The sequence below is a fragment of the Chinchilla lanigera genome, unplaced genomic scaffold (assembly GCF_000276665.1).
Source record: "Chinchilla lanigera isolate Chin_1 unplaced genomic scaffold, ChiLan1.0 scaffold00008, whole genome shotgun sequence".
NCBI lineage: Eukaryota > Metazoa > Chordata > Mammalia > Rodentia > Chinchillidae > Chinchilla > Chinchilla lanigera.
In genome coordinates this window covers 12,898,808-12,910,562 of record NW_004955409.1, presented here as the reverse complement: position 1 = coordinate 12,910,562, position 11,755 = coordinate 12,898,808, and the positions used below count along the sequence as shown (strand labels likewise).

The 11,755-nt window shown below is 40.9% G+C and overlaps 2 protein-coding genes across 2 annotated transcripts in view; one reads left to right on the top strand and one right to left on the bottom strand.

Annotated features, from left to right (window-relative positions):
* Positions 1-8,671, top strand: Klhdc2 (kelch domain containing 2; the record flags this gene model as incomplete). Its single annotated transcript, XM_005376836.2, is given in 13 exon segments — positions 1-536; positions 779-858; positions 2,951-3,068; positions 4,764-4,879; positions 5,017-5,098; positions 5,250-5,333; positions 5,880-5,960; positions 6,031-6,089; positions 6,458-6,567; positions 6,912-6,984; positions 7,950-8,037; positions 8,117-8,169; positions 8,365-8,671. Coding segments are annotated over 13 exon segments (1,338 nt in total). The 3' UTR covers positions 8,489-8,671.
* A 218-nt stretch (positions 8,672-8,889) lies between these two features.
* The window catches only part of Nemf (nuclear export mediator factor), a gene marked incomplete in the record, with an annotated part of 46,019 nt that continues 43,153 nt past the window's right edge, over positions 8,890-11,755 (bottom strand). The window contains 4 exon segments of the mRNA XM_013510340.1: positions 8,890-9,938; positions 10,173-10,252; positions 10,342-10,385; positions 10,477-10,577. Coding sequence (XP_013365794.1) covers positions 9,861-9,938; positions 10,173-10,252; positions 10,342-10,385; positions 10,477-10,577 — 303 coding nt within the window.

Sequence of the window (11,755 nt, the reverse complement as noted above, 5' to 3'; positions counted from 1 at the left end):
GGAGGAGCAGGGCGGCGAACGTCAGGGAGCTGCCGGAGCTCAGGAAAGGATGCCTGCTCCCAGGGACCTGCTCGGTAACCTCGGGCCAACGAACCTCCTAGAAACTTAGCGATTGCTTTTCGCCGCCTGTCGAGTACAGGAGTTGGCGGGTAGCGCTCAGGTCTGGCACCGTCGGGAGTTTGCACCTGGAGGGAAACGCACACTGAGCTCCCGCTCCGGAGACTGAACGTTTGCGTGTCTGAGCGCTGCCCTCAGCGTGGCACAGGATGAGGGGTGCAAGGAGAGCTTGGCTGCAAACCCTGCGCGTTAGCCCGGGCCAGGCACTGCCGGGAGCCCGCGCCCCCAGCACAGGCAAACCCGGAGGTCGCGCGCTGGAACCGAGGTGCGGGGGCTGCTCAGGGCGCACCGCAGGGGCCTCGACATCGCTGAGCCGCGGCCTCTCGGTGGTGCACTGCTGCAGTGGCGAGAACTTGAATTCGGGGCTGGCTCAGCTCTGCCGTGAGTCCGTGGGATGGTACCAGAAAACCGCATTTAATGTAAGACATTTAATTTTCCAAGACTCATTTATTTACTTAGTCGTTTTTGGAAATGGTCTCGCTATGTAGTTCATGCTGGCTTGGTACTCGAGATCCTCCTGCCTCAGGAGTGCTGGGATTACAGGTGTGCGGCACCCCGCCCCGCTCCACAACTAATAATGAGTATCTCAAGATATAGAAATTATAATAAAGCCTCTTTAAAACATCAGCTACTTATATCTGCATTTTCTGATTCTTCCTAGAGTAATCAAGTCAGAGGATTATATGATTTTTATCTGCCTAGAGAAGAACTGTGGATCTACAACATGGAGACTGGAAGATGGTAACTGTATTATGGGACTAACAGATTCCAGAAAGATTGCAAGGCAAGGGGTGGTGGATATAGCCCGATGGCACAGGTCCTGCCTGGATATAGCCCGATGGCACAGGTCCTGGGTTCAATTGCCGGTACCAAAAAAAAAAGTAAGATTGCAAAACAAAAATAAAATTAAACCTAATGAATAAAAACAACTGATGGTGCTATCTGTACATTCGCAGTGTTCTACTTTAGCTTAGCTGTTCATTTTTGGAACAGCTGTCTCTCTTCAACACTTGTATAGTAATTCCTAGATACTTTTATGACCTTAAGAGAAATTTCTATTCAGGGCTCTGTAAAGTACCAAGAGATGGATGGAGGCTTCACATCCTGAGAATCAAGGACCGATTTCCACCTGCTTTTTAAAGCTATCGTAAGCCTTCTCTTACAGTGCCTTCAGTAAGAGCAGGGTTTGGTGTTAGAATTGTCCGCGTTTGGCTGGGTGCAGGGGTGCATGCCTGTAATCCTCAGAGGCTGAGGCAGGACGACTGCATGTGGGTAGCTGAGCAAGACCCAGTGCCTGTTGTTTGCCCATTGCTGGGACGAATTACCTGACTCACACAACTTTAGAGGAGGAGAGATTTACGTCGGCTCACTTTTTCAGTCCAAGCTGGGTCGGCTTGAGGTACAACCCGTAGTCCAAGCCCTGGCAGCCAGGAAGCAGCCAAGCGAGGAGCCAGGGTACAAATCCCCCCGCAACGACACCTGTAACGAACCTTTCCGACCGGATGCCACTTCCAAGCGTGAGGCTTGGGAACATTTTAGATCAAACCTAACACTATCTCAAAAACAGGCTGGAGATGTAGCTTAGCACTCCCTAGGTTCAAATCCCAGTAGTGAAAAAAAAAAAGATTTTTATCTGCTGGTAGTGCAGCTCTATGGCTGGAGAACTGGCTAGCATGCGTGACGCCCTGGCTTAGGTCTCCAAACGGGGCATGGTGGTGCGCGCTGTAATCTCAACACTGCTGAGGCAGGAGGGTCTCTTGTGAGGATGAGGCCAGCCTGAACTATATAGTGAGACCATCTCAAAAAATAAAAGTCAAAACCAACGCATTTTTAAAATATAACCTGAAAAGGTATTTTGCCAGTGAACAATGAACGTCAAGAATATGTAAAAAAGTTTTCAAAAATGCTAGGTTAGTGATGTCTTCAGATTTATAAAGCAGTTTTTCCCATGGTTAGTTTCATGAAGTTTCAATGTTTCACTTATTATACCTGTCTGAACCAGAATGGTCATCCCAGTTGATTTAAAAGTTAAACTAAAAATAAAGACTTCTATATATAGCAAGTCAGTGTTAATATGAACTTTTTCTAGAAAATTGAAAATTTATAATAGTACAATATTCCATCAATGAGAAACTCAACGTTTTTTAAATGGGAATTTCAAGTCTAAGTCTAATAAACTTCATGCTTAGCAAAGTGGTACCCATATTGAGTGTGAGAAGACCTTGGATGTATTGTTAGTCCTGTGAATATTAGATCCAGATTTTTTTTTGTAGTACTGGTTATTAAAGTCGGCCTTTGTACTAAGCTACATCTGCAGCTCTCTTGATTCTGAGGAGGTCTTGCTAAGTCGTGATGTTCCCTGGCTGGGTTAGAACTTGCAACCCTCTTGCCTGAGCCTCCCTGACGGCTAGGATTGTGAGTCACCACACCCAGCTCAGACCCACTTGTGGATTCACAGCCAGTACGTACAAAGCACCCAGGAGAGCCAGACGCATAGTAATAAATACGCTGGGTGTTTGCAGTATTACATAAGGGCCTGAGTCAGAGTCATCTGAATGGCTAAAAGGCAACTGAATTACGGCCATGTAAACAGAAAGCCAAGAGCTCCGTTAGGGAAACCTGAAGCGCTCCCGGTACTAACATGACTCCGAGGCCCGCAGGCCCTCGCAGTGTCTGTGTGGGTCCAGCTGGCAGCGCCCAGGGACTGGATGAAGAGGAAACCTCATTCCCCGAGTGGCCTTTCAAGCTCGGCGAGATCTCAAAGAACCGTGAATAGATGTGTGCGCTGCCTACCTTTTGGGACTCTGACCTACACTCGATTTTGCCCCCTCAGGAAGAAAATCAACACTGAGGGCGACGTGCCACCGTCCATGTCAGGAAGCTGTGCCGTGTGTGTGGACAGGGTGCTGTACTTGTTTGGAGGACACCATTCGCGAGGCAACACAAATAAGGTTAGGCTTTCTAAGAGTGTACTTCAAGGCAACTTCACTCTCACTCTCTTTCAAACAACCTCATTTCTCTTCCAGTTAAACAATACATGTCCTTTATTATAGCATGAATGATTTGAGTATTTTCTCTACCAGTCTGTATTTACCTAGCGCTTCGGAAGGTCAGCTTCTGTGGGCAGCCTGAACTCCGAGGCTGTGCTTGTGCTCTGCTCGCCCAGAGCCCCTGCATGTTAAGTGAACGTAGTAAACACACTTAGAGAGAACGTTACGGACAAGACGAAGACAAGGTACAAACGTGGCGGGAAGGGTAAAGACGGACAGAACACGGCTCAGAAAACCATACGGCTAAATTAACAAAGACATTCAGATAGCTTCAGACACTGAGGAAAGGCTATCAGTTGTTCTATTCATCCCGGTAAAAGAGATGCAGTTTCGGAAAGGTACCTACGAACTAGAGGCTCCTTCCTGTCCGGTTATTTGGCTGCTTCGTGAGCACCTTCCACGCTCAGCGCTCAGGTGGACGTGGATGGTGGACAGGGAACAAGGTCTCTGCGTGGAAGGGACAAGTTCAAGTCAATGGCTGCAGTACACCGATGCAGAGACGGGGCCTGGCGCGGCACGGTAACTCAGGATGCATTACTGACGCACAGTCCTTGCTGCCGGGTTTCGTAGGGTGAGGGAATGAACAAGACAAATGTCTACCCAAGCGGTAACACATGAATTAAATAATAAATGAGAAGGGAAGGCCCAGTGCAGACAGAAGCAGGTGTATCTTGTTTGAGGAAATGCCAGGTGGTGTTCTCGAGGGACAGATGGCTAAGCGGGCTTCAAACTGCGCTCCCAGGGACACCCGTGGGCGAACACGTCTGAGGCGGCTCTGGACTGATGCCGCTGCGCCCACTTTACCGAGCACGGCTCTATTTCTGTTTTTACATCCTGGGCTTTTGCTTATGATTTTGTTGGAAGAAAGGGCTGTATACTTAGAAGATTTGGGCTGTTGTTGAGCCAGGTGTTTTTCAGACCCAAAGGGGAGAAAAATAACCGACACAAGCTGAAGCAGACTGGGAAGGAGACAGACAAACTGGCTTTTGAGGATGGTCACAGAAACACTAGTATGTCGGAGGGTGAGGGTGGAGTGTTTAAGATGGACTAAAAGGCAGCTCTGTTCTGGAGAACGTATATATTCTGGATGTGAACCATGTGAAGCACAGCCAATATTTAACCTCTTTAAAGTGATTCATCTTTAGCTCCGACAATTAAGGATTGTGTACATTCAACCTGAGGACAGAACTAGTCAACTTGATTTTTTTTGGTAATACTGTCCTGATATGCAGAAATCTTAAGTGCCTATCTAAGGCAAGATAAGGAGCTTGTGCTGGAATGTAAATGAACACACTGCTGATTCATTCATTATGAAAGCGTGGCTATACAAAAATTGAACAGTGTTGTTACTGAAATTGGCTCTTTACTTTTTTTACTTTAAAGATAAAAGCACGAAAACACATTAACAAACAGGTTCTTTACATTCTGTCACAAGTTCATAATCTTGACTCATATCGGGACAGCAGCCAGTTTTGGTCACAATTTCGGCAGCACTGAATTAGACGGCACCGTGTTATAAGAAGTCAGTAAAATTGTATGCTAAACATAAATTTCTCTCACATAACCAAATCTAACGGAAATCATTGCTTTGGACAGTTCTACATGCTGGATTCAAGGTGCACAGACAGAGTGTTACAGTGGGAAAGAGTTGACTGCCAAGGAGCTCCTCCATCATCAAAGGACAAACTGGGTGTCTGGGTATATAAAAACAAGTGAGTTAGAGACACAAGCACTTTCATACACTCAAGTATTTATTCTCCATTCATATCACATGTCAAAAAAGAAAAAAGCCTTGTGTCCTAGCCTGCAGAGGTCTCAATTTTTATTGTCTTATTTTTTCATCAAATAGGTTAATATTTTTTGGAGGGTATGGTTATTTACCTGAAGATAAAGCACTGGGAACTTTTGAATTTGATGAAACATCCTTCTGGGTAAGTGGAGTCTATTTGCATATGGCTTACTTACTATGTTAAAATAATATATTTTATACTCGCTAATCATTATGTTCACGTACTTGGACAGGAGCTGTATCATTTCATAGGTATTACTGATAAAATGACTCGGATTTTTACTTCTCTGTAGAATTCAAGTCACCCCAGAGGATGGAACGATCATGTACATATTTTAGACACTGAAACATTTACCTGGAGCCAGCCTATAACTACTGTGAGTTCCTGAAGAATAATGAATTAGTAAAGATTACTTAGAGGAGAAACAGGATACAACAGAGCTGGGAGAGTTTATTCACTCTCACCATTTCCGGAGAGAGAAGAATCATAGCTTTGTTATTTTCCATGGAATCTAGAACTCAGGAAAGTTTAGTGAATGTATAGACACTGACATAAATGGTAGCTGTTGTTGCTTATAGTTAAATAATCTAGCTCTAAATTAGAACTTAAGTTTCTTTTAAAGGTTAGACTTCTTTTCCGTCTGTCAGATAATATGCCTGTCTTTATTTTAAAAGATAAAAATAAAGTAACCATTTTGTTGTATTAATCAGCCCATTCAGTAGCATTTCAAAAATATAAAACTAAAACAAACAAAATAAAAAACAAAAGTTCCTAGTTGTGAAAGTCAGCTTTTAGAACTACTACTAGACGTCTGCACTTCAGCTTTTAGGAGCAAGTATCTGGTATATTCTTACTCAACTTCCACAGATTATTTTCATAAAACGTTCACTTACTTACAGTTGTTTTTGTGGCTTTTGAATAGGGTAAAGCACCCTCACCTCGTGCTGCTCACGCCTGTGCAACTGTTGGAAACAAAGGCTTTGTGTTCGGGGGCAGATATCGAGTGAGTAGATCAACAGCTTTGGTGACTTGGTTTGAAATGTTCAAAATGGTAACTACCGCGTTTTTTTTAGGATGCTAGAATGAATGATCTTCACTATCTCAATCTGGATACCTGGGAGTGGAATGAGCTGTAGGTATCACTTTATTTAGAATTTTTTAAAATTAGATATTCTCCCTATTTCCTATTATTACTACCTGATAAACTTACCTAAATTTTCTTCATACATTTAAGTAAACATGCTCACTAGAGTCCTTAAGGAATTTTATTTCCAGTTTCTATAGCCATGTGCCTGGCACAAACTGCTCAACGTTTGGTGAAAAGAAGTCGGAAGTTGACTTTTTCTTTAACGAAAACGTAGCATAAGGCGTGTACCTCTTTGAAGTCTCCTTCCCTAATCTCACAGAGGTTTTCAAAGAAAGTGTAGTAGTGCGCTTCTCTGCAGTAAACACAGCAGTGACGGTAAGCGGAGCTACTGTGACCTCGGCTGTTATTTTCAGAATCCCACAAGGCCTGTGCCCGGTTGGCCGGTCCTGGCACTCACTCACACCAGTTTCTTCAGATCATCTTTTTCTCTTTGGAGGATTTACCACCGAGAAACAGCCACTAAGTGAGTCCTTTAAAAATATGTATTTATACATCATCCACATATATAAACAAACAGGTGAAAATAAACATATTTTAGATGTATCAGATAGCTCCAGGGTCGGTTAAAAGGTTTAGTAATTTTGACCTTATAATTGTATGTATCATATATCCTGCCTAACAGTTTAAAAAATGATCTGGAGCACTTAAAAGCCCCACTGAAGGGCTACAGCATGCAGAAAGCTTCCTTGGGTAACTGCAGAGGAATAAAAAGGAAATATGATCTGGCTTATTAATTTTTCTTGCTAAAGTTATCTCCTTTTGAAGAAGTAAGCATACTTCATAGATTTTCTTCTTTGTCTCACTCAGGTGATGCCTGGATTTACTGCATCAGTAAAAATGAGTGGATACAGTTTAATCATCCCTATACTGAAAAACCAAGGTACGAACTATATCTGAAAGGTAATTCTTAGAGTGAATTAGTGAGGCCCATCTATGTGCGAGATTGGTAAGAACTGAGGGTGTTTTAGCTGCATTACATCCATCATTCTTAAAAGATGTTGGTATCCACTAGGCTTTAACACCAAACTTCTCAAAGAAAACCAGTATCGGAGTATCAGATACTTTCTTTCCACTTCCTGTGGACAAAGAATAGAGCTAGATTCGTTACTTTTGCGTCTTCTGTTACAAAATTGATACAGATAAAATTTATAATTAATCTCTTTACCTGAGCTGAACTGTATCTAAGTTTGTCACTGAAACCAACAAACAAAAAACAAAGGGAAACAGGAAAATTGTTAAATCTTAAGAATGTACATGGAAAAAACAAACAAGAATAGATGTACTCTAGTACTGTACAGCAAAGTTTAGGAAGTCAAATTACCTCCCCCAAAAGCCTATTAATACTTTTCTTATAAATCTCAAAAAGAACTGCTAAAGGCAATGATACAATCAGCACTGGTGCTCAAAGAACATTCAGACATCACCCTGCATTTTTCCGCGGCGTCACACTCCAGGTCATGCCACTAAGACTTCATTTGGCACAAAAGACCTTTCCAAAGAATTAGCAGGCTCTGAGACTCAAGTTTACAGAGGCAGGGCTTTCAGAACGGGTCCCTCAGATGTTCTGTCTGCGCCAACTGGCCTTGCCAATGGAAAGAGGAAGGAGGAGGGGATATACTAATCAGACTGCTAGCAAAGACCCAGAGAACAGATCAGTCAGAGACAGAAAACAGTATCCAGATAAAATAAATATTGATTTTTCTACAGGAAGATTTTCCTTTTCACTGTGATACTTAGTCTCAACTATCGTCTAGTCTTTATTTTACCAGCTCTTCTCTATAGTGTAAATAAGTGACTAGCTTGGTCTTGGGTGACTTTAAACTCAAGTTTTTGTCTGAAATGTAGGTTGTGGCATACAGCTTGTGCCAGTGATGAAGGAGAAGTAATTGTTTTTGGTGGGTGTGCCAACAACCTCCTGGTCCACCACAGAGCCGTGAGTATACCACTTCATTTTATTACTGAGATTTACTTCTGAAGGTCTTGCTTTTAATGTGTTCATCTCTATTTTTCAGGCACACAGTAAGGAAATACTTATATTTTTAGTTCAGCCAAAATCTCTTGTACGGTAAGCAACTCTTCGATTTGGCAGTAAATTAACATTCTTAAAAAACTATTGATTATTTAAGGGCAATAATGAACCTTCACTGACATGCCTAATCAGTTCCATGAAAATCTTTAAAAAGGGTTTTTTGGTTGTTCAAGTTAATGTACTTATAACAGTAAAATGAAATTATTTTTCTCTTTCCTTGCCCACTTTCAGGCTAAGCTTAGAAGCAGTCATTTGCTTTAAAGAAATGTTAGCGAACTCGTGGAACTGCCTTCCAAAACACTTACTTCACAGTGTTAATCAGAGGTTTGGTAGTAACAACACGTCTGGATCTTAAGGCTTCCTAGATAATGCCTCTGATCGCCTTGCATGGACAACAATCCTGTAACCGTCACAGATCATGGTCATCTGTATAATATACTGCTGTAGTTTGCAACTATTTGGTTTTAATGTGCACGTGAATGGCCTAGAGAACCTATTTTTGTGTCTATAAAGTTTACAATAAATGTATTTCACATCAGTAACTGTTCTCTATTAAAGCAACAAATTAATGGTTATTACATCCTTTTTGGTAATAACTTCAGGCTATAGGTCTATAGAAACATAGTAAATAATCTCAGCATTATCAAAATAGAAGTTATTTTTTAAAAAAAAACACTAAAATTTTAGTTTTCTTATATAGCAAGAGTGTTCTTAATTATGGCCTAGCAACAGGAATGCAATATAGTAAAGGTTTGGTTTTTTTTTTTTTAAACACGAACTTCCAAGGTAAAACTATTCTCCATGGGACTAAGAACTATGAAGGGACCAAAAGGTGTGCAGTGCACGGCAGGCTTGCCGCTTTGGTGCAGGGGCTAGGGAGAGTGGGTATGTTGACTATAAGCAGGTGATTTGCAATCAGTTAAAAAGTAACCGTTCTGTAGATCATGAAGGAATGGACATAATGTATAATTTTACTCTCCATTCTGATAGGAGACAGAAGAAAGCTGAGTCAGGAGTCTGTAGTGGTTAGCCTAAAAGCGCACTTCTGATATTCCAGGTTAAGATATTCTGTAACATGCTATTGGTAACTACTAAAGACGGAAAAGAAAATGGTACAGAACTCATATCACAGGGAAAAATGAAGAGTGAAGATGTGTAAATGCACGGGCATGATCACTGCCAGTTTTTTCTAGGTGTTAATCGTCGAGTTGATTCATGGGAATTATTAATATTTACATCTGGTCTAATATATTTTTGACAAGGTTTTCAAGATACAACCCTGAATGTTTAATTGCCCCCACTCCCACAACAAGAACAAAAACCCCTTGTGATTGGCCTGTAGTATACATATATATTTTAGATTTTATATACAGTAGACTGCTTTGTCAGTAGTTTAAGCAAATCAAACCACGTCAACTATCCAATTTCTTTGTATCATGAAATGAATACTTAGTATTAACCTCTCAAATTTCAACAAAATGTAGAATAACTACAGATGTATATAATTACATTTAGCTTTTGGACATATATTTTAGGAAATCCTATCACAGACAGTTTTCCTCTATATAAAACTGGAAAAAACAAGAATTAAGTCCTTTTGGTGAATATAGCAAGGCAATGATTAGTTCATTTTTAAATGCGGAAGTCCTGTTACATGGTGTTTTCATCTTAACTTCCAAAAGGCTATAAAATTGATTCTTCTCATATATTTTAGGATTTCATTTCAGCTATTTCCTTTTTACATTCAGAAGGTTGGGTGCAGACACTTTCACTTTGCCAGGAATGTTTCTTGATAAATCTGTGTCCTAAAAAAGAAAACTGCTGAATATCTTCATATCCTAAATGATAAATCATGTTTCGTTTGTAACAGTTATCCTCTGCTGTCAAAGAAAGGCACTGCCAAGATTTTTAGCTGAAATGCCTTGACTTATTTTACTGCTTCTAGGAAGATAGCATTTTCTGTCAAAACTACAGAAAATAACTTCTATGATTCTTAATTATACCACCCATCTCCACTGAGGTCTGAAGGCAAATTTTACCTTTACACTGCGAAATAAATCCTTTTCTCTTGCTGTTGCTTCTTTGGAATGCATGAAACTATTCAAAGCTGTTTTTGCAGCTGTAAATAAAAAACAGAGAAAAAAGAGGAATCTACTTCTGTTCAGTCACTGAACTCTTTAATATCATAATTTAAAAAAAATTAAATACCTTTTCCTTTTTTCTGAACTCCAGGGGTAAGTTTCACTTTATATCTTTAAAAAGAAATTATATGAGTTAGGGATTATAAAACAGTTCATAAAAGTCACTGTGACAACTGTTTTCAGTAAACGAATGGCAACTTACTTGTAGTTTGTCATGGTAGTGTAAGGTGCACATATTGGAATGGCAAAGAGTACTATATCTTCAGGATGTGGACAGCCCGTCAAAGAATCAAACAGATTTTCCTACATAGGGCAAACAAAATTATAAAGGTAATTTACACTAGCCTTAAAGAGAGAAATCTCTAGGGGCTGGCAGTATGCCTGAGTGGTACAGTGCTTCTAGCATGGGTAAGACACTAGCTTCAGTCCCCAGCATCACAAAAAAAAAAAACAAAAACCCCAAGAAACAAAAAACTTGGGCCCGGGGATGTGGCTCAGTGGTAGAGCTCTTGCCTTGCATGTGCAAGGCCCTGCATTTGAGCCCCAACACAAGAAACAACCAAAAAACAACAAAAAAACCCAGAAGTATCATACCACGGTGATATACACACATCCATGTTTATAGCAGCACAGTTTTTAACAGCTCAATCTTAGAAACAGCCCAAATACCCTCAACCGACGAATAAAGGTAATGTAGTCTAAAAAACCCTGTCAAATAATTATCTCAACATTTTTTTTCATCGCAACGTATTTTTATCCTTTTCTGGCAAACATATATACTCTAAGTACCAACAGCAGTTGAAGAATGTTTATATCTTTTTTGGGGGTGCGGGTGGGGTTTCCAGTACCGGGAACTGAACTCACAAACTTGCACTTGCCAGGCAGGCGCTATGCCACTGAGCTAAATCCCCAGCCCCTGTTTATAAATTTCTGATATTTTTTTTGGTTTTTTTTTTTGGAGACAGGGTCTAGCCGTAGTACAGGCTGGCCTCGAACACATGGCAATTCTGCCTCAGCCTCCAAAGTGCTGGAATTATAAGCATGGGCCACCATGCTCAGCTAATTTTTACCTATCACAGTATTGAGAAAAATAATTTCCAAAATACCACATATTTTTAGAGAAAACTTCAATATTATTACCGAAGCAGAAAACACTGTGAGAATGCACAGTAATGACTACAAAGGGATTTAAGTCTATTGCACAGAAATGGGACTTACATTTGGCCGAGATCAGATATTCCTGACCAGGGATTTTGCTCCCTGCCTCAGAGGACACTGTACAACACACGGAGATGTTGTGGTTTTCACAATGAGGGGATAGACGTGAGGAAGCCGCGAGGTACTACTGACATCTAGTGGGTTAAGGGCAGGGATGTTGCTAACAGTTTTATATGAGACAGACCTGATGACAGAGAAATAACCCATTTCATGATATTAATGTTGCCAAAGTGAGAAGCCCGGGGCAGTGCTTTGTTTATGTA